Source organism: Homarus americanus, unplaced genomic scaffold, assembly GCF_018991925.1.
Source record: "Homarus americanus isolate GMGI-L3 unplaced genomic scaffold, GMGI_Hamer_2.0 scaffold17515, whole genome shotgun sequence".
In the NCBI taxonomy this organism is placed as follows: Eukaryota; Metazoa; Arthropoda; class Malacostraca; order Decapoda; family Nephropidae; genus Homarus; species Homarus americanus.
This window is the reverse complement of record NW_024733365.1, coordinates 1,445,135-1,470,768: the sequence shown is the minus strand read 5'-3', so window position 1 is coordinate 1,470,768 and position 25,634 is coordinate 1,445,135. Positions and strand designations below refer to the sequence as shown.

Here is a 25,634-nt window from a genome sequence, read left to right as displayed (position 1 = left end):
ACAATCAACACTCAACCCGCCAGGATTGAACCCACGCCCACGAGCCCATGATCAGACTGGGAACGCTACCTCTGGACCACCAGGATACTAAAAGCAGTCCTAGACTATGTTATATTTCACACAAAGCCTGTTCAACGAGCTTATGGCGCCGTGAACCTCTAATGGGGACTACCCGTATCACATAGGTGGTCAGAGTAACGTTTTACCAAATCCCGCTTCAAACACGAGGATGCATATATATTTCATTAGCCCAATAAGCACGTGGACTTACATATAATCATGAGTCACAGTCATGGGCTATGGACCGTGATATATATATATATATATATATATATATATATATATATATATATATATATATATATATATATATATATATATATATATATATATATATATATATATATATATATATATATATATATATATATATATATATATATATATATATATATATATATATATATATATATATATATATATATATATATATATATATATATATATATATATATATATATATATATATATATATATATATATATATATATATATATATATATATATATATATATATATATATATATATATATATATATATATATGCAGGTATAAAAGCTAAACGTCGCATTCTGGACTGAACAAAAACATGTTCCCACTGCCTGCAAGAAGTAGAAGTCTAAAACTGGAAAAATTAAAGAGGAGAAAAAATTATCAAAAGTACCCAATACTTGAAAATATAGTGTGGACATGTACGAATATCATACATATGAATTAAGTTTGGTCAATATCCAATCGTCCAGTCTTCATAGATCATCTTCGTACATATGAACTGTGACCTTTAGCTCCTGATGCCCAAAGTTTATATAAAATGTAAAATTGTGTACAGGTATACCGTAGTATTTCAGTATCAATAGCAAAAAATTTGGTCAACATCCATTCACCCAAACCTGAGATACTGTGCATATGAGTCAGGCTGGACTGCAACAAACCAAAATGCCTCTACTTTGCATTGGGGTCATAAAAATAAACCTGTACACTATCAATACTTTTTCCCAGAGCAATTAAAATAAAAAAATTTAACTGTTTCATTTATAAAGGGAGAACTACAAACAATAAAAAGCTAATAGAGAACGTTATGCCAGCCACCTCTCTGCTCCTTGCACATACTCAGAGCTGCCAGAACATGAAGAACCCTTCGATCCAAAGCAAGAAGATGAGGCTTGGTAAGAACGGGAAATATTGGATCTTGTGCGAGAAGTTCCTGCAGTGCTCGAGACAGTCCTCCACCACTCAGTAGTATCAGCCTCTCGTATGTTGTCTGTCGTAGTCTAAAGAAAACAACAAAGGTAATATTAATCTTCCACTGATGTATATTACAGAAAGGTCATATTTTTATTAGTTTTGATAAGAACTCACTTAGATTTAAAAGTCATGCATAATTTTGATAATTTTTTCAAGTAAGATTTTTGTTTTCCTTTAATCTAAAAACAGTACTGTTAAGTCTAATATAGTAATGGTGTGTACAATTTATCAATGATTGTGGTGTTTCTACCAGGAGAGGTCAAACACAATACTGTACAGGCAATGACCATTATACAATGGAGTTACGGACCTCAAAAACCCATCACTAAGTGATCGATCGTATATCTATATTAATAACTTACGGGGGGAAATAGGTTCTGTTCCCGAGACCCTGAAGAGCCCAAACAAATTATTTATCCTGATACTATAATGATTAAATGTCTAAATAACTCAAATAACTTATAGACATAAAAATAATAAATTTATAAAAAATAATTTTTTTTTTCATTTGCCTACATGTTATGTATATGTACAGTAGTAAGATGCAAACCTCCAGCTGTCACTTAGGGATTGCCATTGTTATTGCACATCACTTTTTCATAGTGATAATGCATGAAAAGCACAAAAAACAAACAAAAAAACAATCAACATATCATCATCACTCAAGTGATGAAAAAACACAACACACTTCATTTATCACGTAACATTTGAGCAAGTGAGTCACAGCGGAAGGACGAGTCAATATTAACAGTAGCCTCTGCTGGGAGAGGCCTGAACACTGTCAGACCACGGCTGGTGGCCTGAGACTCATCTCCAGTGTGGCTGGTGGACCGCTATGGTTGCTGCTAGGCTCTAGTGCGGATGGTGGACAGCTGTGGCTCAGCTCCCTAGCAACTGGAGAACGGCTGTAGTTCTAATGGACGTGTAAATGAAGGAGAAGTCAGCTTCTTACAGAATTGGTGGATGTTGGTCTGCCTGGCATTCCCAGTAACAATAACAGCATCCTCCAAAGTTTTAGCAAATTTCACACTTCGGGAAAGGTTGGGGTCACACTCACTGGACACGGAACTAGCATTCTGAACTGAATCCAGCACCTTATGCAGGTATTTCTTGCCCAAACCCCTGGGCTGCTGCTCCTGTTCAGGCTCTTCTGCTTCTTCTATACGAGCTCTTCATTGGTGAGATCTGCAGCATTTTTTGGGGGGGAGGGGCGAGGGGGGAAGATAACTCTGCTGAGGTTGGCTGTTATTACAAGAGATCTGAGAAAGAGGACAGTTTGATTTTTTATTGATTCTGGACACCTGCAGTACAACAAGAGTGCCATGAAAAAAAAAAGAAAAAAAAAAGAGAGAGAATAAACTTAACATGTTATTAATATCCAAGATGAGTACAGTAGTAAAATTATTACCTGCAGCACTGCAGTAGAGGAGCCAGAATATCCATGTGATCAACATAAGCATCACCAAAGCTGAAATTACTTCCTTTCATGAGTGTGTGTGAAACATAAACAGTACACCTTTTCACATATACGTTGAGACATTGTTATATACCTATTTGACATATTTCATAACCTTTGTCAATCATTTCTGTTAGCATGAACGAACAGTTATTTTAGAATGTCATTCGATATGTGTTCTGTCATTCGGTTATTAAATATGTCAAATAGGTATATAACAATGTCTCAACGTATATGTGAAAAGATGTACTGCACCTCTTAACAATACAATACATGAACTGAAAAGCAAATTTACCTGCTGTAAAGGCAGTCCCCGGGTTATGTACAAGTTCCGTTCCTACAGACATTTTTAAGTTGAAAATGTATATTAGTCAAACCACATTCCTTATGTGCGTACTTACTGAAAATCCCCCTATACCATAGCCTAAGTCCTTTTATATATATATATATATATATATATATATATATATATATATATATATATATATATATATATATATATATATATATATATATATATATATATATATATATATATATATATATATATATATATATATATATATATATATATATATATATATATATATATATATATATATATATATATATATATATATATATATATATATATATATATATATATATATATATATATATATATATATATATATATATATATATATATATATATATATATATATATATATATATATATATATATATAAACACAGTGGAGTCTGCATTTACGCGGTCAATTGAACCCGTGGAGTACCGCGTAAAACGAGAAACGCATAAATGAAATAACAGAACATATGGGATTAATTGAAATAGAGACTCAGCCGACCCCCAACTCCACTTTTTAAAACACAATACGTACGTTGTAGTAAAAATAACATCTTAATTTTATGATGGTATGCACACACAATTAATATTTAAGAGAAAAACAGTTGCCCGGTTAATGTTCATTCAAATAATGGACTCAACTCCCCCCCCCCTTTTCCCACGCTGCTGGCTCCTCCCTCTCTGAGAAATGTTTGGGTGAAAACAGTAGGCTTACATTTTTAGTAATAAATAATACCTCAGACTAGAGTTAGGATAATATAATTGACATTGCTGAATTCCTTGCAAGGCCAGGAATATTTTGAATATAAACGTCATATATTTTGCACAAAAGATAAAATTTTTGCTCTTTCTAATCAAAATTCTTACATTAGATCTAAAATTTGTATGTCTAATGCAAATTCCATGATGTTTATATTTAAAATAATCACAATCTTATGAGGAATTCCAGCAATGTAAATTATATTCTGGCCGGGTAATTTATATGAATTTTATGAGCTTAAACAAATATCTTTAGTAAATAAACAAATTATACTTCACCCATACACTATCTGTCAATCAAAATACCCCACCTCCGCTCCCCCCCTCTTCCCACGATCGCTGGGACCCTCTCTCCCTCCCTACCAGAGAAATGTTTGTGTGAAAACAGTAGGCTTACATTTTTAGTAATAAATAATACCTCAGACTAGAGTTAGGATAATATAATTGACATTGCTGGATTCCTTGCAAGACCAGGAATATTTTGAATATAAACGTCATATATTTTGCACAACAGATAAAATTTTTGCTATTTCTAATCAAAATTCTTACATTAGATCTAAAACTTGTATGTCTAATGCAAATTCCATGATGTTTATATTTAAAATAATCACACTCTTATACGAATTACAGCAATGTAAATTATATTCTGGCCGGGTAATTTGTGTGAATTTTATGAACTAAAACAAATATCATCAGTAAATACAGTAAAAAAATTATACTTCACCCGCGTAAATGACTAAATTTACCGCGTAAATAAAGCATTTCATTCTGGCAAGACACCGCGTAAATGACCAAATGCGTAAACAAAAGCCAAGTAAATGCAGACTCCAATATATATATATATATATATATATATATATATATATATATATATATATATATATATATATATATATATATATATATATATATATATATATATATATATATATATATATATATATATATATATATATATATATATATATATATATATATATATATATATATATATATATATATATATATATATATATATATATATATATATTTTTTAATTGCCAGAACCAGACTTTCACTTTCCGCGGTGCATCTACTCATATACGCGGTGAAGTATAATTTTTTTTTTTTTAGCTCATAAAATTCATACAAATTACCCGGCCAGAATATAATTTACATTGCTGGAATTCTTACAATATGATGATCATTTTGAATATAAACATCATGGATTTTGCATTAGACATACAAATTTTAGATCTAATGTAATAATTTGGTTTACACAAAGCAAATATTTTATCTTTTGTGCAAAATATATGAAGTTTACATTCAAAATATTCCCTGACCTGCAAGGAATCCAGAAATGTCAATTATATTATCCTAACTTCAGTCTGAGGTATTATTTATTACTAAAAATGTAAATATACTGTTTAAACCCAAACATTTCTCTGGTAGGGAGGGAAGGTGGGGGTGGGGGGTAGGGAGGGAGAGAGGGACCGACCCAGCGAGTGTGGGAAGAGGGGGGGGAGGCGGAGGTGGGGTATTTTGATTGACAGATAGTGTCTGGGTGAAGAATGTTTTTTTTTTATTTACTGAAGATATTTGTTTTAGCTCATAAAATTCATACAAATTACCCGGCCAGAATATAATTTACATTGCTGGAATTCTTACAATATGATGATTATTTTGAATATAAACATCATGGATTTTGCATAAGACATATAAATTTTAGATCTCATGTAATAATTTGGTTTACACAAAGCAAATAGTTTATCTTTTGTGCAAAATATATGAAGTTTACATTCAAAATATTCCCTGATTTGCAAGGAATCCAGAAATGTCAATTATATTATCCTAACTTTAGTCTGAGGTATTATTTATTACTATACCTTAAAATCTAGTGTTTTCACCCAAACATTTCTCAGAGAGGTAGGAGCTAGCGAGCTGGGAAGAGGGGGCAGAGTTGAGTCCATTATTTGAATGGACATTAATCTGGCGACCGTATTTCTCTTAAATATTAATTGTGTGTGCATACCATCATAAAATTAAGATGTTATTTTTACTACAACATAGGCATTGTGTCGGAAAAAATGGAGTTTGGGGGTCAGGCCATTCTCTATTGGAATTAATCCCATATGTTCTGTTATTCTATTTATGGGGTTTTCGTTTTACGCGGTACCCCGTGGGTTCAATTGACCGCGTAAATCGGGGTATCACTGTACTGTACTCACCGGCAGATGCTGTCGTCTTGAACCTAGAGTAGCCAGACAATGACCACTCAGCTGAATGAAATAATTAACCGTAATAATGTCTTAATACTTGCGATGGAGGTGGGGTGGGGAATTACTGGGTCATGTTACTGACCTGACCTGATGCAATGTCACGTCACCCATAGTCGGGATGGGGGATTACTGGGTCTCATGAACTGAAAATGTCTTGAATAAAGACAAAAGCTAAGGTACTCCAGTGTTTCCCACTTACTGAATGTACAGTATAGTATACGTTACTGTAATCACTTTTTATGTTCTTTACACAATACAATAATATTCCATTCTTGGCTAATTTTATTCTAGTACAGTAATGTACAACACTGTACAACAAAAATTGTATGCAAAAAACAGCAGTTACTGAGGGAACAACCTTCTACAATGGCAGCAGAATATGAACAAAGCGATCCAAGCAGTTAGGCCAGCCACACACCTGGCACGTGGGGATTAATTGGAGCATGACGCAATCTATTGGAACTCACGGAAAATTTATTCCCTGCCCAGAATGGAGAAAATTGGAGATTTTCTTGGAACCGTCTCAGAAAATGTGCCTGATTTTCAACCTCAGAAACTTGTTCACAGACCTAGAACTGAGACTCTTTCCAAAAAAATCCAAATAAATTTCAATTACAGGTACTGGAGAGTTCCGACTAACGGGGATTCCGGCTAACAGAGATATTACTGTATTAACTGGTGAGGAAAAGAATATTGAACTGACAAAAACAAACAAGATGAGGAGCTACACAGGTCACAATTTATTTCATTCTGTTCCCTCAACACTGAGTTAAGAGGATGTAGCCAGAAAGCTTCAAATTTATAAGAAATTAAACTTTTCCCATAGGATTTATTACCTTTTCCCATTATCAAGAAGAACAACAGAAGAACTAGGTTCATCTGATACAACAGTGTAATGATGCCTGTCGCCATTTTGGATGAGGAAGTCGAACACAGCAGTGTCCATGAGGTCTAGGAGGCGAGGGGATTTATCACTATTGAAGGGTGGGTGATGTAAAACTCTCTCACAGTAGTTTTCATTTTCTTCCCATCTGTAAACAACATAACCTCAAATTACACAAGGATTCCTGGATAAAAAATATATATTTTAAAATTTAAAGGCTCTTTTTTTACATCATATAAACTGGTACAGTCATAACAATTATTTTATGTCATTACAGGTCATTACTCACCACTTGACTGTTATCTCAAGGGTAGAAAATACTGTGCATGCAGTATACCAGCTCCAAGCATGCATGTCAGCTACCAAAGATAATTTAATACTGTATACTTGTAAACACCATGACTATCAAAACAGGAATTTTATCACTGTAATCTATCAGTTTAAAAGGTGACACAGTTTTGGGGATTCAATATTGATCCAGTCAAGATAAGTACCAACAAGAGTAGAGCTCATTATCCACAATCACATATGAGAAAGATCTGACTAAACTTTCTGAAGAATTAAAGTTCATCTTGTCTATAAGTACCAGGAAGGACTGACAGGGAGATTTATATTCTTCACTTATTGTCTTAAACGAAGTCCAGTACAGTAGGGTCAGGATATATCGTGACTATTAATAAAGATATTTTTATATAGCGGCTACCAAAATTATCAAAATTTTCCTATATATAGCGATAATTTTTTTACAGGTGAAGTGGAGGCTGGACCATCTGAGGAGGAAGCAGGACCATCAAGGGTGCAGGCAGGACTATCAAGGATGCAGGTAGGACCGTCAGGGGTGCAGGCAGGAGCGTCAGGGGGTGCAGGCAAGACCGTCAGGGGGTGCAGGCAGGACAATCAAGGATGCAGGTAGGACCGTCAGGGGTGCAGGCAGGACCGTCAGGGGTGCAGGCAAGACAGGGGGTGCAGGCAGGACTATCAAGGATGCAGGTAGGACCGTCAGGGGTGCAGGCAGGACCGTCAGGGGGTGCAGGCAAGACCGTCAGGGGTGCAGGGGGTGCAGGCATGACCAACAGGGATGCAGGCAGGACCCAGGGGTGCAGGAAGGGGGTGCAGGCAGGACTGTCGGCAGGCAGGACCGTCAGGTGTGCAGGCAGGACCGTCAGGGGTGCAGGCAGGACAGTCAAGTGTGCAGGCAGGACCGTCAGGTGTGCAGGCAGGACCGACCAGGCGTCAGGGGTGCAGGCAGGACCGCAGGGGTGCAGGCAGGACGGGTGTGCAGGCAGGACCGTCAGGTGTGCAGGCAGGACCGTCAGGTGTGCAGGCAGGACCGTCAGGTGTGCAGGCAGGACTGTTAAGTGTGCAGGCAGGACCGTCAGGTGTGCAGGCAGGACAGTCAAGTGTGCAGGTAGGACCGTCAGGTGTTCAGGCAGGACCGTCAAGGGTGTAGGCAGGTGCTATGCATACCAACTCAAGCGATGAGGAGGCAGCCGATGATGTTGGTGAGTCATCACATTTACATTCAATTAGGCATGTTTATTTCATATTTCCATGTGAAAAAAATAAATAAACAAATAAATAAATATATAAAAAATATGTATGAAAACAAGCACTAAAACCTAAAATGTTTCAGTTATAGTTCAGTGTTTAGGCACGCAGGTGTCACGTGACGCGGAGGACGTTAGCTGTGAGTCGAGTGGAGCGAGTGATGAGTCAGCAGATTCCGACTTTTAAGGTGAGTGTAAATGGGTTGCTAGTGACGTGAAAAGTGAAGTGAAGAGAATGGAAAGCTTAATGGAAACGATTTTATACTGTAACTAATATTTTTGGTTTGTTCATTTATGTAGGTGTGGGAGGCATGTGGCGTTCCCGAGATGGCGCATCACCTGCCGAGTCTGGTGTTCCCTGCTTTAGTTAAATTGGTTGCTAATGACATGAAAAGTGAAGTGAAGAGAATGGAAAAGATTTAATACGTACTCTAATATATATTTTTTTTCGTTTCTTTAGGTGAGGGAGGCAGTGTGGCATCTGGTGTTCCCGGGATGGCGCGTGAGATGGCGCATCAGCCTCGAGTCTGTGTTCCCAACATGGCGAGTGGGATGGCGCGTCAGCTCCCGAGTCTGTGTTCCTTCAAATTGATGCTGATATTGAAACAGCCTGTTTTTCCCGAGTCTAGTGTTCACTGGTGCTTTAGTTAGTAAGAAAATAAACTCGTTAAGTCAAGTTTAGTCACTTTTATTGGCCTCCGGAACCTAACCCTATTTTCCCCATTGATTACAGGTAATTATATATCGCGATATATCCTGACCCTATAGTATAAGATACATCATTGAACTCACAATAGACTGACTTACTTCACTGTGACGAGATAAAATGTGAAAATGGCTCTCACAAGCAAAATTGCCCATTAGGGTTAGTGGATACAGCACACTGTATATATTACTAAACCTGAGGCATGCAAAGAGGCACCATGGCAGGCACTGCACTCAACTACCAACACTTTCCCAACTGTAACCTCAGGTAACCCTTTACAGCTAAGTGGACTGGGAGTGCCGCAGGACTAAACAAGCAACCTTTGGAATGTGAAGCTGCCACAACCCACAATGATGTACTCATATGGTGTGATAATATACAAGGAGCAGACAGTACAGTGAAATGAATGGGTGAAAAAAACAGAGCATACTTCTGGAGAAAATAATCTTCTGATGGCTCCACTAAGAATGAATCACATAGCATATTGTAGTTTTCTTTTGTTACACAGAGTATTTTAAATTACAAAGTGAACTTCTATTTCCATAATCAGGGATTTTGAAGGAGTTATAATCTATAAATGAATTTGGAAGCAAACCTCAAAAATTGAAAAAAATTAAAGTAGGTCCCATAGCTTCACTGCTTATTAGGGGCCAGCGTGAATACAAAGCATCTGGTACACAGATTCAGTACACAAGGAGGCAGCATGACACCCACTACTACATCCAACCACCTTCACTTCCCAAACTCAGACACCCATTTATAGCTGTGAGAACTGGAGGTCCCAGGGTGCTAATCAGCAACCTTTAAAACTGGAGCCGAGTATTGTATCCACTTGACCACCATACCGCTTAACTCATAGAATTAAGTCTATTAATTACACTAATATGTTCTCTTAAACAAATTCTCTTGTCTTAACTGGTACACAAACACACTTCTTCTGGACTATGAAAACAGGATTTAAAGTGTATCCAAAAGACTGGGAAAAGGAGACAGATATTCTTTCATAACTGCCATGAGAATTGTAAAAAGTGACAAAAACAATAAACTTCTGGCTAGAGTACAAACACTCTGTCTCCCTTCAGATATTTCAGAGATGCCACAATACATTTTCTTTACTTCATGCAAACATATGAATGAAGTTAACTTAAAATTAATAATGTTTAGAGGATTACGTTGAAATTTTTTAGAGGACCACGATGAAAAAATTTATACCCTAACTACGATAAATATTAATAACACTCACAAATAATGAAATACTCTACCTGTATAGTGTAAAACAAAGAATGAACACCCACGTCAAAAGAAGGTTTGAGGAGAGATGAATAAAGTTAGGCAAAATTCTAAAAGCATGTTAGAGTTTCTGAAGGGAAAGACTATACCCAATATGAAGAATAAACAATTATCCAGTGCAATATCATACAGGTTAGTGATGGTAATGGGGGTATCACTGGCTGACTAAGACAACTCAGTGATGGGAGTTATAACAAGTGTACTTACTGAGCCAGCTTTGTGCGCTTGTATGTGTGTGCCCAGGGGTGGGGCAGGTGCATAAGTGGAAGACGTTGAGGCAACCAAAGGATGATGGTACCCTCTAGAGTGCGGCCATTGTCACACACCGAAGAATCCTTGTGGCAGTAGTAACAAACTCCATAAAAACAAAGTCGTCCCCCTGGAAAACCCTTATATTTGCAGACACTCAAACACAAGCAAAAACTTGTTTAATGTGTAAATAATAATAATAATAATAATAATAATAATAATAATAATATTAATAATAATAATAAATAATAATGATGCAAAAGTGAGTGATTGATCCTGAATTCCCACTTTATAGGTGAGCCTGTACAGTATCAGGTGGCTCATGTAACAGCCAGGCAGGACTATAGGCTGAAAAACCCCGAGTTCCCAGTTTATACATTAATACCTTCCCACCATACCTGAGTCCCTTACAAACGAGTTAATAAATACTGTATACCCAATGAGACAAATTATATTCAAATTGTAAGCCAGAAAAAATGGGGAGCTGAATATATTAACAAAGATAAAGAAATAAAAAAATCAGCACCAGAAAATATAGTTTAGTGCACAAATATGCAGTAGACTGGTGGTGATGGTGTAGACGGGTGAGTGTAACCATGCTAACAGTTATGACTCGGTGACATAATCATAAAAAAAAAAAAGATAATAGGAACTAGTACCTATAGAAGATCAACACATTAGCTAAGCCCTCCTGGGGATCAACAAACTACATAGGCCACAGTTATCAAAAAGAACACAAGAAAATATATCGAGTATGACAATCCTCCTACTACTCCACACGACACAGAAATAAAGAGTTTAGTGACTTATAAAACTGCAATAACTAAATCCTTTGAAATCCAGAAATCATCTTCCCAGGAATCTCAGAATGATGAGACAACTTAAAATTAATCAAAGTAAACAGAGCAATTTGAGAGCTCATGGACAGCAGACACCCATTATAGACATCCCACTGCCCTCACCCTTGACACAATCATCAGCTGGGGTCCTTTATGCCAGTGCTTCCTCTTTGATTCTAAAAACATGTAATATGTAAACATTTCTTTAAAAAAATGCCCAGGATTAATACTAGTATTTAAGACTTAAGATTTACCTTCAGAAATTTCACAATTTAGGTGCAAAGATATGTTCTAGTTTTAAAACACACTGGACTGCTGTATATCCAACCTCCACAAACCAACCTGCCACATCACTGCTATTGTTGTCAAGTATCAAACATAAAGAGCAGGAAACCGATTTAAAATAAAGACCAAAAATAATGTAGGGGACCAAGTTAACCAAAGTGTAAAATTAAGAACTGATATCATACATCATAATTATATACTGTACTATACAGTGTGAAGTTGACTAAACTGGCAACTTTATGGATAAGTAGCAGAGGCTGTGAGCCAGTTAATGCAATGTGTGCTGTAGATATTATACACCTATTGTTGTGGTACACATGTAATAAGTGAAATTTCCTTAAAAAAATTACATATGGCTTCAGTTATCTATTATACAGTTCTGTATTGTATTGCACATATATATATATATATATATATATATATATCTTTGGGATAGATAAGGATTGGTTTGGTTTGTTTGATAAATTGTTTACACATGTCTTGTTTATAGGACAGTGGGATTTTTAAAGTACCTGCCTCACCTTGCTGTTGTAAGTTATTCTAACAAGATGCAACACTAAATTAAACTGTAATTTACCCCAGAATGTTAAAAAAGGGATGCTTCATGGTTTCATGGGTGGGGGGGTGGGGGGGCATAAAGAGGGCAATGACTTTTTTAAAAGCACAGATAATTCACAAATCTACCAAGGTGTCACTCCCAATAGTGCCAATTTTCCAAGATTACACTACACTTTTCTCCTAAAGATGGACAACCAATACTGTATATACCAGTACTGAATCTGTAGAAACTTAAGATCTTCAACAACATTAATTAAGTCAGCTCACACAAGCGACAGATACAAAGCAACTAGACACCACAAACAGAGAGAACTTGCAAGGATGATTCCACTGATGTGACTGCACCAACCTCTTCTCAAAAAAAATGTTGCTGCCAGTTTCCTTGATGCCACAGGTAATATCTGTCGCTTTAGGGATACTGATCGACCAACTGCTAGAGGTACCATAGGAAAACCCAGAAGTCGACTGAGGTGAAAGGCAGCAATCTCTCCATTGTGACGATCAGCGCCTGCGTATACTTCCCCTTCTATGACTTCATCGCGAGGATACCTTACAGAAAAAAAAAATTTACAATTGTATACTGAAATTATAAAAACTGAATTTAAATAAAATTGTGAAGTTTAATATTTGCATGCAATAATTCTGCAATGGTTACTTTGCCTCATATCTGAAAATGCACAATTATATGCAATGTGTCATACATGACAAAAACTAACAATGAAGTGACTCTTGTTTGGTAGTCATATTAAAGTTTACCGGGTAGTATCGTAGAACTTAATTCCAAATGGAAGTGAAGCAAAAGATTAGATATTAAAAGTTGACCACAACAAACTGTATTTGAACTTACTGAAATCTAACATTTACATTGATGAATCTAAATATACAGAGATGATGGATACATATGGGTAGATCTGTCTAGTCTCTCAGTGAACTAATGAGTATACAGTAAACCTTTTGTAACCCGACCTTCATGTAAGCAGACACTGTCTAGTCCATTAATCTTCTTTTTGGTAAAACCTAAAACTTTTGAAACATTCTGAAAATTAGTCCAGGTCTACTTGGTTCACACTGATACTACATGGTACATCAATTTTTATCCACAAAAATAAAATAAATTATCGATTTTTACGGGAAAGAACAGAAGTACAGTACTGTACAGTACTGTACTGGCAAATGGAGCACCAGACGCAACCAAGATGTTTACATCATGCCATCACACCATCCATCTATGACAAATATGTAAAAAAAATACTAGGCTAAAATTTCATAATAGTGTTCATTAAAACCTCTCAAGGTCACAAATCCATCTACAACATAAAATTGGGGAATTATGACCAAGAGAAGGAAACAAAAAAATGCAGCTAAATGAGGTTTTGTGTTAAATTAGCTATGTAAAAATTATAGTCTACAGTGTCGTTTCTGGCCACATCCCACAACATACGGTGAGTTTGGTAAACGAGGCAATTGCAGAGAATGGAAGGAGGCCAGAACCACTATCAAGCTGAGAGTCGCCATCAAGGACTATTTCCGGCTTGAAATACAGACACTTTCCTTGACAAGAGAGCCAAGTTTGAAACATTGCTAAAGACCCACTAACCTGATATAGAACTGTTGTACAAAAACGGGAAGATCGACCCAGAGGATTGTGAGTTTAACATAGAAGAATATGACTCATTTACGAACCTTTCTCAGGCAACCTGTAAGAGGGGTGTAGTTATTTATGCTAGACAGGACCTTATAGCCAGCCAGGTGAGAGTGCAGGAGTAGGATGCTTTAGAAGAATCGATGTGATGTAAAATTAAACTGATGGGGAGAGATTTACTCATTGTTGAATGTATCTACAGATCCCCAAACTGCAGCTTGTTAATCCATGGGAACTTAAGAGTCTTAATAGACAACATAATGGCATTCAACTCTAGCCACCTTGTCATGGTTGACTTCAACTATGCAACATCAACTGGAGGAATAAAATAACACCAAATGACCTTAATAATCCAGCTACTCTTTTAGAAGAAACTCTGAGAGACAATTTTTATTCCAATATGCCAAAGATCTGACTCACTATAAAAGGGAACAGACACCCAAACCACTGGACCTCATCATAACCAACAAGGAAGGTATGGTGGCCAAGTTGGAACATCTAGCTCCCATTGGCACCAGTCATCATGTGACAATGTCCTTCAGATTTAACTGTTACTTGGATAATAAGAGCAGGCCAAGGTTAAAATATTACAGTGGCAATTATGGCAGAATGAGGGAAGAGATGAGGGGTATTCACTGTCCTGACTTGCTAGTAAACAAGAATGCAGATACTACCCTGAGCATTAACATCAATAAAGTGAACTATTTGATTGGTATACAGTACAGTATACTGTATACAGGGGTATTCCCAAGACCAAACCCATTGGCTCCAAGAATACAAGGAAACTGTTACACATGAATCATGTGGCGGTTGACAAAGTTAAGAAGAAATCTGAGAAATTCAAGAGATGGGTTAAGACAAATGATGAGCAGGATAGAAGGGCCTATGCCAGAGATAAAAAAACACTTGCCATATTTATATTTCAGCACATCATCCTAGTAAGAAACCATAACAACTACTGATATCAAACTTGTTGTAAAAGAGACAAAAGGTAATAGCACATTAGTTCTCTCACAATAGTTTACCTTGCATGATCAGGATCTATTATCCTCAGAGGGATTTACAGTATACAGTATATATTTACCTCAGAGGGATTTACAGTATACAGTATATATTATAAAAAATGTACGAAAACAAAATCCTGCACTAACCATTTTGGTTTGAACACAGCTTTCTGGCCACCTTTGAGCATAATTGCAACCTTAAGTTGTGTGCCCTTGTAGCCTACATCAGCAGCTATGATGGGTGCAGTAGAGAGTGCAGCCAGCACATCTCCCAGGCCACGAGCTGAATCTGGAACCAGCGACCTTGGTTTGGCCCACTGTAAACATTTTTGTAAAGGATTACAGTACAGTATAGCTCTTACTACTGAAATTAAGATATAGTACATATACAGTATCTGGTTTGAACTAAATGAATGACTTTTTTGAAAATTTGAAGAAGTTTAATTACAATTGGAATGTTCCAGCCCTTATCACTTGTACCTCACTCTGACACATCGGTGTAAAATACAAACAAATTTAGTGAATGGAAATAAACAGTTATATATTTGTTGTAGTCCATCACCTTAACTTGATACAGTACTATTCATTATCTAATGGTGGTATAGATGACTGAACATCCCTAGATGGGCAATATATCTGATGCATGACCTGTCTCAAGGTAGGCTTGCTTACTACACCATGGGTAAAATAGATAAATATAAGTAATTCAGAAATGTAAAATAAGGCAAGTGAATGTCCAGCACTTAAAAAATTGTGCACTGCATCTATTGCGTATGAATAGAAAGAAGTGAGGGCAGGAAACTCCACAATAAAAGTAGCTAGTGGCATAAGGACTGACACATTACAAATGGGAGGGGAAATGACAGATTATGTTTTATTGGTGCAATGCCCATGGGAAGAGCAATAAAAAAGAGAAAGAAGTGACTTTATTATCTGGCAGGAAGGAGGTTTTTTATGGGTAAGGAGAATGTGGGGAACTGCTTCTTGAGGAGGTACAACTTTAGAAAGAATAGTTTCTAATAATCATAACTAGGAATGTGGGGTGCCACACCAAATGTGAGAGCACGAATAGATGTTGAGCTATGGTTTTGTAAACATGGGGGAATTTTGCTAGCAAGTTTAACAAACATACAACTAAATTGAATAATATGTCAAAGGAAAACTCAGTTCAGGTTACACACATGACCCAAACAGAGCTGGTGAACACGTAATGCCTCACTGAACATGACAACTCTACTCGTCTTGGAAATGTCCCAAGTCCTTTAATTCTCTCCAATTATGCCAAATGTGATGACTTCCACTACACCCTTACCAAATACAGTAGTGTATTCAAATATTTATTGGAGAGTTCAAGTGAGTTAACCCTTTATTGGTGGGTATATTGTGTGCGCTGTCCACCCAGGACTAGGTATATTTTGCTATGTAGAAAACTAAGCAAACCACCTAAGATAATATTGTCAAAATAAATGTACATACACTGTAACCTAATTGAGGTTTTTCTTTCATTCTTTTTTTTACACCATAAGAAAGCTGATTTTTTCTATAAATTCATATTTTGTCAGTAAATACAAGAAATAATAATTTCTTGGAGAAATCAAGAGTTAAACTGGGAGTACTGTACAGGTATACATATTTTCTGACTTTAGAGTGGGCTGCCAGCCTCATCATAGAAACCAGACAACAACACAGCCACGAGCGTACACAAACAATGGCGTGAATTAACCTAAACATCATAATTATGATGTTCACCACCTTTTACACGTTTTCCTCTCAAACTTTATATGATGTCTGCTGCCCTTTAAGGGTTAAAGGATTAGTGTAACAGATTAAAAAGTAAATAAATACTACTGTATCTATTGTGCATAAATAAATAAATTAATTATAAGGACAGAGTCTAACTGTACACAAAGTGCTGGAAGAAAGGAAACTTATGGCGATCAACTAAAAATAATTAAAGTACAGTTTCTAACACATGCAATTTCCAAAACACAAACACAGCAGGCAAATTTCACACAAAGATACATACCAATTACTGTACTGCATCGAACTTTCAACAGGTGTGACTAACCTTACGAGCCAAGTCCCAAGGGTCACCGGTAACTCTCCTCCTTGTAATGTCTCTTTTCAAGTTGTTTACAAGATCTGTGAGGTATGATGAAGGAGATTTATACTGTGCTCTAACTGCTGGGAGATGTGTGTAGAGAGCATTAAGCATTTGCAGTCCAGAACAATTGCGTTGGTTTCGTCTGTGGTATTCACTGAGAAAAAATGTAAATTTAAACATCTTTTTCAAGTATTTTAATGCTATCTAGTACTGTACTGTGCAGTAATAAGGGCCACACGGCAAGCCTTAGCTCATAATTTTTTTATTTATACATTACAAAACTAAATATATTACGCTAGTCATTGGTGTATCTCAGGGGCTTAATACAGCACAGAGTATTTGCAAAACATCCAAGTAACTGTGGGATACATACCACTTCACATAAAAATTAGTTAATAATTTTGTACGCTTTTTTATCAACATGATTTTCATTTAACATACAGCTACTCCTCGACTTACGACCACCTGGACATACGACCGCCTCAGTCGTACCAAAATTTTGTCAAATTACGTATTTTCGAGTCCCAGCGTCAGTGATTGCGCTGTGTACTGACAAAATTTTCGTTTGTAATTCACTTTAAAATGGCTGGCAAGCTTAAAAGTGAGAGTTTTGTGGTGCTGAGAAGAAAAAGAGACCCTTTTAGATTTTCTATGTACAGGGTGAGCATAAGGTCTTTCCATGATTATGAAAAATCATATCTCGAAGACCATTCTAGATAGAAACATAAATGTTGTAACACTGTGTAGACGAATTCATAGATTTTTTTCACGCATATTTTAAGCTGCAAAAAACTGTATGTTTGTACCTAGCATATGTTTTGTGTAATAAAAGTTTGTAATCAGGGAAAGACTTTATGCTCACCCTGTATTATTTAAGCATTTTAGACTTACGACCATTTCAACTTTCGACCTGGATTTGGGTCCCTAACCCCGTCGTAAGTCGGGGAGCAGCTGTATTTTAATGTAGAGAATGCAAATGTGTTATGAAAGTAGAGGAAAACAAACTTGAAATTACGATCATGGATTGTTAGCTAATGTCTGCCTGATACATGTTTCCTTGTTAGAAATAGATTGATGTCAGTCAAAACAAGAATACTGTACTGTATTACCCTTGCTATGGAGATTTAACGTATTCTGTATTCTGATGAAAATAAGTTTCGTGTTTCCTTGCTCCCCAACAAGGTTGGTACTACAGTCTATGCATCAACACAAATACAAATGAAAAACCCATGTCTTAAGTATTTTTATTTCATCTCTCTGTATTTTAAGATCTTATTCATGTATTCTGATTACCAAGAGTTTAACCATTTGACTGTAAAGTAAAATTTCTTAATGTTGCCTTATACAGGACAGCATATCACAACCTCATATCTGATTCATTACAACAAACTTTCAGTTTCACAGAATTACAATCATCAGACAGAAGTAGAGCATTTGCAGGACACACACGGACTCTTGGTGTAAAATTTTTAAAATATTACAATAACATACAGTAAAACTCCCCTAAGTCGGACTTCCCGCTAAGTCTGACTCGGTCTGAGTTGTAGGTGCATATGCAGAGTTGCAACCAGCCATGTGGAGCAACACCAGTCTCCGATTCTAATCTTTAATGATTCCTCTACTGCCGGATAATGGCGTCCAGCAGTAATTTAAGTGATTAAATAGTGACAGAGTACAATACATATTTTTAAGCAAATAAATTTAAGTTAAGTGTACATAAATTTACCCTGTAGTGTAATTAACCCCTACGCCCCGGGCTTGGGTGTTGCCGGCCGTGCCCCCCACACGGGATAAAATGAAAAATATATGTATAACCCCTGTATTTTTACTTTTTGCATATTAAGAATGTAGAATTGTGTGTGCATGTAACCGAGTAAAAAAAAAAAAAAGTATAGAAAGTTAAGTTTACCTATCCAAAACTATGAGTTGAAAAATAACCATAACATAACTCCTACCTACACCTGGTAGGGAGAACAGTAGGGGGAAGTGGCTGCCAGCTGACTCCCAGGGTCGCTTGATTCGAAACTTTTGCCAGGACCCAAATTCATATAAGCGGGGAAAACTTTTGCAACACGAAAAAGAGGCGGTAATTTAGAACATTTACATAAGGAATGTTCATATCCTTAACGTTCGTATCTTGAGGGATACCTGTACTGTATGTATTTCTACTTTAATGTTAAGCGTGTCAGACTAGCCGAAGTGCAGTGCCTCTCTCCACCCACCAAGGCTCCAACAATCATATGGGAAAAGGTGAGTGTCCTAGTGTTCAGTTGATATTATTTACTTTAATATAACATATACATTTCCTTCTTAAGGTTTTGGTCAGTTTTTTTACCACATTTTTGACACTGGGGATCACCAATAGAGGTTTATAACTCTAAGTTGGACTGGCTTAATCCCATACAGTTGAGGCAGCCTCCAACTTACAACAGAGATACGTTCCTGGACCCTGATCGCAATTAAATTTGTTTGAAAGTCAGAACAGTGTTAATTCCAGAGGTTAGATAAGGTTAAAAGCACAACCCTGCCCCTACAAAACAACAATAATATCCAATACATAACAAAAAATGTACATACTGAAAATGAAGTGATGTTAAACAATATAGAATAATCAAAATAATGAAAAAAAGGAGATTTTAATTACAAATTTTTGCGATGAATGTATTGAGATCTAATTCATAAGTGAGTGCGATCGTAAGTCGGATGGTCATAACTCGGGGACTGCTTGTACTGTCTAGTACACCTTTGGGAAGTTTTACTGTACTGTACTCTAAATATATTGTAATGGAGTTTCGGGGTTATATTAATGCCATGGCTCAAGACAGCAGTAGTATAGAATCTGTAACTTCCTAACATTAACCTAGATCTAGTTTCAGGTTTGCTATGTCCAAAAGTCTCTCTTACTGCCTTTCCAATTACCACGTCCTCAACAAGAAGCTGATTTGAAAACTTTCTTCTGAATCACATGTATTTCATCTGGCTTGTGTGCCTTTATAACATCTGCTTTAATAGAGTAGGCTAAGGGCCCCTCCAGAATAATAGCCCTTACACCTACAGCATTATAACTAACACATTATTGTACATATTTGCTGACAGTGGATCGACTCTTTTGTGGATTAGTACAGTACTGTATTCTTCAAAATGGACGAAGTAATCCATCAGCTCCTGAATAACAAGTCTAAGAATCAACACTTGTCTGGCTACCTTGCATCAGAGCACTGAAGTGGCTTATATGCATTAGGGAATTTTTTATTATTATCAAAATCTTATCAATAATTTCAAAAGACAATGGCAACCCTTTTCTAAACTTTGACCATAACAGGCACTTCATCACTCCATGTTCTCATAAGTTTCAAGGAAGTACAGTACTTTAAAATACTAACCTATCCCTGATGGCATAAACTTCTCCCTGGAGGTAGACTTTGTTTCCCACTGGGTCGTTGCTGGGTACTGTAGAGGGAGACAGGGTGCGGTGGTGGTGGTGAAGAGGAGAAGAGGCTGGTGGAACCCTGACCACTAGGAGCAAATTGATGGCAGCAGTAACAGCAGCACACCAGGCCATCCACATCACCACGCGCCGCACCCACCTCATTGCTCATGATTCCGTCCTTACAGGCTGTTGTAAACAGTTGCACAGTATATGTGACATAGTAGTGAGCAATGTTATAGAAGGAAACACAAACTTCCACACACAATTAAATTCCTTCACATTATCTTGAAAAAATAATCTTTTAAAAGAAATATTAGTGATGATGAACAATTCATAACTTTACTAACATGTATAGTACAGTATTACCAGTCTCTTCCCTTGTAGACTACAGTCCAATAACAGGTAGTGAAACATTTTCTAAACACACATACAATACACTTGATTATTTATAGAGGTTTGGGACAGACCTCCAGCAGACATATACAGTACAGTATTCATTTTTTGTAGATACAATAATTTACACCATGTACCATACAGTAGTGGTCAGCTATTACACGAAAAACCTAAATCCAACTCTCAAACATTAATTAATACTTTATGTACTGTACCTTAAAACAAAGTTATCAAACCACTCCAGGAGATTTATTGACATTCGAATCTATCATGCAGTAACTGTATTCTAAGATGCAGAGGAGCCACGTTATTTTCTATTCACAAGGTGTGAAAGCCAAGCATACGATGAGACATTTGACGTTAAAATTGAAGGATCAGGGCGAGGTGGTCATAACCAGGATTCTATGGCACAGTACCCTGGGTACGTGACAAGTGGGTGGCTACTGCTGCATAAGCACACGTACTTGGAGACAGAAAAGAAGACATGCTTGTAGTGTAACATTATGTAGCTTGGCAGCAAATTAACAGCGTGGATGGTGACTCGTTTGCCACATGAACGTTTTTGACGTGTTTTGAAAAATTTTGATCTTACCTAACCTAACCAAACAAATCTAACCTAGCCACAGAACATAGGAACTATATCTAACCTAACCTAAATTCCTAAGATTCCCCAGATGACCAAAGCTAAAGGAAGACCCTTGTTAACTACCTCATGAATAGAATGAAATGGCTGGAAGAATTGCACATTCCTTAATTTGGGCTTTCTGGTGTTTTTTATCCTTAACATCCCTCTCTGTGATGTGGGACCTAAAAATTACCTATCCTACCATTAATAGTATACCAGAAAATAAGGACAAGCAATTTTTGCCTTGGCACCGTTTCATACCTAAACCGTAATTTTTCCTGCAGACATAAATAATTTATTGTTGACAAGATAAATTAATAAAAATTTACCTAACCTAACTTAACTTCCCAGTAATGAAAGGTTTAACTTAGATTAGGTAATTATTGACGACTGACCTACCGGTGATTTAGCATAGTAAACAATTATAAAGACGCTGCAACTTCACCGTGTTTTATAACCCAAACCTAACCTAACCCAACCTAACCTTAACCTTATGCTAACCTAACCTAACTTTAACATAAACCAAGCATAACTTAACACCTGCCATGTGCAAACTTACTGCTACTGAGATGGGGATAAGTGGCGAGCCATGGTGTTGAAGAAGTGATGAAAAATTATATCACGGTCTCGGTGAATGCGGCCGCTTGTTTTTCTTATTAATTAGTTTCTTAGGTAATTACATAGGACTAACCAGTGAGCAAAATTGATTTTAAAAAATTATAAAAACATCGGTTTTTCACTGATATATTGTAGTGGACACTGTTGTAGTTTGTGGAAATATGTTAAAAATTTGATATTTTAAAAATAAACGTTACTTTAACATTTGTGGGTATGAAAAACAGACCAAACCAACCTAACCAAACCTACCTAACCTTACCTAACTTTCCCTGGACCCCCTGGTATATTAAACAGAAAGAACTTACTATGATATGATGAAATTTGAGGCATTTTCTGGACGTGAGATGATACGGCCGCATCGGCACTATGCACCCCGGGCGGCGGAGTGATTTACTGTGTTGGTGGGTTCCACAATAAATGATTATCATATCAGAACTCACTGATGAAAATAATGTAAGAAAATAAACAGTCTCTATGTAAAGGAACAATGCCGTGATCTTTAAACAACTGAAGGGTTTCGTTGTCTTTACCCCTAAATTCACAAATTACGTTCATGTAAGATCGGCGACAATCTTCATACGACATGCTGAAAAACAAACTGGCCCAGGCGCGGGAAAAGCCTCTCAGCAGATCGGGGCCTCGTTACCGCCCGCAAGATAAATTAGTGCACACCTAGGCGTCTAATTATCTATGAAACGAACAATTTCCACAATAAATGATTATGTTATCAGAACTCACCGATAAAAATATTGTAAGAAAATAAACAGTAATAAAAATAACTCGCTCACTGGTTAGTCCTATCTATTAACCGTTTCTTGTTGCACTGGAACAAATTGCTCTCTGGTCATAAAACACAGGGATTCCCACAGTCTGGACAGTCTCTTCTGGAAGGAAGGATACTGAGGTCTTTGAAAAACTGGAGGGTGAGATCATCTTTCCCCTGAAGACACAAATTACGTCCATATAAGACCGGTGACACCCTTCCTATACCATGGTGAAAATGAAACTAGCAGCAGTGGTGCACGGGAGGGCAGCAAGAAGCGAGGTGGAATGTTTTGAAATACATCAATATGAATGGCTGTTTACATATGGAGATGAGACAACACCGTCGCCACCGAGAAGACAAAGTAGTGCGCACCTTAGGCGCCTAAACGAAGCATTTGCATAAGAAATGATTACCATATCAGTAGAGTACTCACTAGTGAAAATAAGTACAGGTAGTCACTAATGAAAATAGAGTTAGAAAATAAACACCAAAACAGATAACTCGTCGGCAAGTCAACCATCAATATTAACCTCACGTTATGTTAGGTAGGTTGGTACTGTACAGTATTGTGAATATGGCAATCCAAGCAGCACACACTAAATTCACTCTTAACAGTAACAAGAGGAAACAGTTAACACTGTATTTCATAGCTGCCAACACCTAACTGAATATTGAGTCATACATCGGGAGAAAGAGAAAAAATAATAAAAATTATTTATTCTATAATGTTTCTGTTGAATTTTTTTAGTGTTTTTTTTTATTTTAACTTTTATTTTATAATATTCGGCCAATCAGCATGAGTGTTGTTGATGCGACTCCATAATCTTGGGCAGCAATCAGCGTGAGTGCCGATGTGACGTAATACTTGTGCACCAATCAGAGAAAGTCTTGATTCACGGGCAGTTGGAAGATGGCGTCTGTGTGTGAAGGTTATACATTGGCTGACTGACACATTATTCAGCACGTTTTGGATGATGAAGCGGCAGCCGTTGATATTTTTAGGGCTCATGGTGTTCTTGTTTCATCTGTAAAGTGTCTGAGATGTAATTCGGAGTGTCACTACTATGTAGGTTGCCATGCATGACACTGTCGTAAGAGATTGACACTGACGAAGACACCACTTCCTCATTCAAGTCACATCACTCTATCCTCCTGTATATCTTACTTAAGGTAAGTTTCTTACACACTAGGGGTCAGGTTAGGTTAGGTTTTTTTTTTTTTACCTTCCACTTTATTTCATCTCAACAAAGGCTCGTTTCCGACGACATTAAAGGTCATATTTGTATTTAACACTATAAAAACCCATTTTAAAACTCAAATAGGTGTTGGTAACTACTACATATTTACAGGGAAACCGAAAGTAGGAAATTTGCTGTTCATCCAACCATTTCTCTCTATTCATGAAGACACAATATTTCATAAAAAGAAAATTTTCCTGAAGTGGCTAATTCACGTGAGTCTGATGCCTAAAGTAAAGCGACAAACATTTTCTTCAAGAAATGTAAAATTTAGCCATAAAAGCTTAATTTAACCATAAAAGCTATGTAAAGTGGCACCAAATAAAGTTCCAGATGCACAATATCTTAACACTGAGCAGTGATAACAGTACATCACTGACCAGCTGATGATCCCACTCGCTGGTGCTGTGTAATGTAACTGCCACCTTACAGTCTCTCAGTTGTACCCACTGCCAACAACAAAGGCATTCCGGAAATGCCCAGGTGCGAGGGCACACGCGACTCAATGGTTATTTTAAAACTAAAGGGCCAGTGGTTGGTGCCAAACTCGTAGATGAATGAGTGTCACGGTGCCAACAATAGTTGAGAGAAAGTTCGACAACTTGTCAATGACGTGAAACATTGGTTTCACTCCTCTAATTTCTTATCAACCAAGGTAACAATCACCATTACTTACTCATAAAGTCATTATACTTGGAAGCGGCGAGGTATATAAGAGAGTGTTAACGCCCTAGATGGTTATCACGTCCTACTGGTGAGGCTCCTTCGTCCTCCCCCACACCAGACACAACACTCGTCCGTGTCCTCCCATACTTGGCTTCATCTCATTTTGTGCTCGATAAAATAAGTTTTCATCCATATGAATTTTAAATCAATTTTATAATATTTAGCTCAAAATTAATTTAAGTACAAATAATTATATGAAGCTATTGCTAACAGAAATGTAATGTCTTTATTTAAATATATTTTTTCACTAAATCTCAATCGAACGATTTCTGAGGACAAGTTCGAAAATTACTCACTATCAAAATTTACTACATGCACAAGATAATTGTGAAACAATAACTATAAATGCACATAAAATAAAAACAAATAACGCCCAAGTATTATAAAATCTGTATACGTAGTATCGACAAAGGCAGAGGGAAACAATAATAATGAAATTCAGCTTATACAGAAGTTATACTACAGACGGGCAAGGGGCGACCTAACTGAGGTGTATTTTTTAAGCATCTCAAGGAGCACTACTCTAGTACTCAGTCGAGTGTCCTTACTTGGAACTGGCGGATGCTCGCCCCACAAGGGGTCACAGCACAAGATTGAAAAAGCCGCAG

At 36.8% G+C, this 25,634-nt stretch overlaps 1 protein-coding gene and 1 long non-coding RNA gene across 4 annotated transcripts; one reads left to right on the top strand and one right to left on the bottom strand.

Moving 5' to 3' along the window:
- Nucleotides 1-587: 587 nt before the first annotated feature.
- On the bottom strand, nt 588-25,634 carry LOC121869787 (glycosaminoglycan xylosylkinase-like). Of its 3 annotated transcripts, none has more exons than XM_042371366.1 (9): nt 24,977-25,633; nt 20,614-20,846; nt 17,195-17,384; nt 15,274-15,443; nt 12,830-13,029; nt 10,757-10,928; nt 6,960-7,154; nt 2,714-2,773; nt 588-1,331 (listed from the first exon to the last, which is right to left on the bottom strand). In XM_042371366.1, exons 2-9 carry the CDS (start codon nt 20,820-20,822, stop codon nt 1,124-1,126), a joined length of 1,404 nt encoding a protein of 467 aa, XP_042227300.1. In that variant the 5' UTR covers nt 20,823-20,846; nt 24,977-25,633; the 3' UTR covers nt 588-1,123. The 3 variants fall into 3 exon arrangements, with proteins under 3 accessions (XP_042227300.1, XP_042227301.1, XP_042227302.1); XM_042371367.1 differs by lacking the exon at nt 24,977-25,633 and adding an exon at nt 24,681-24,922; XM_042371368.1 differs by lacking the exon at nt 2,714-2,773 and having other exon boundaries at nt 24,977-25,634.
- Nucleotides 7,148-9,204, top strand: LOC121869789. The gene is made up of 3 exons (XR_006089585.1): nt 7,148-7,829; nt 8,640-8,741; nt 9,014-9,204. It is a non-coding gene; the product is annotated as an uncharacterized LOC121869789 (long non-coding RNA).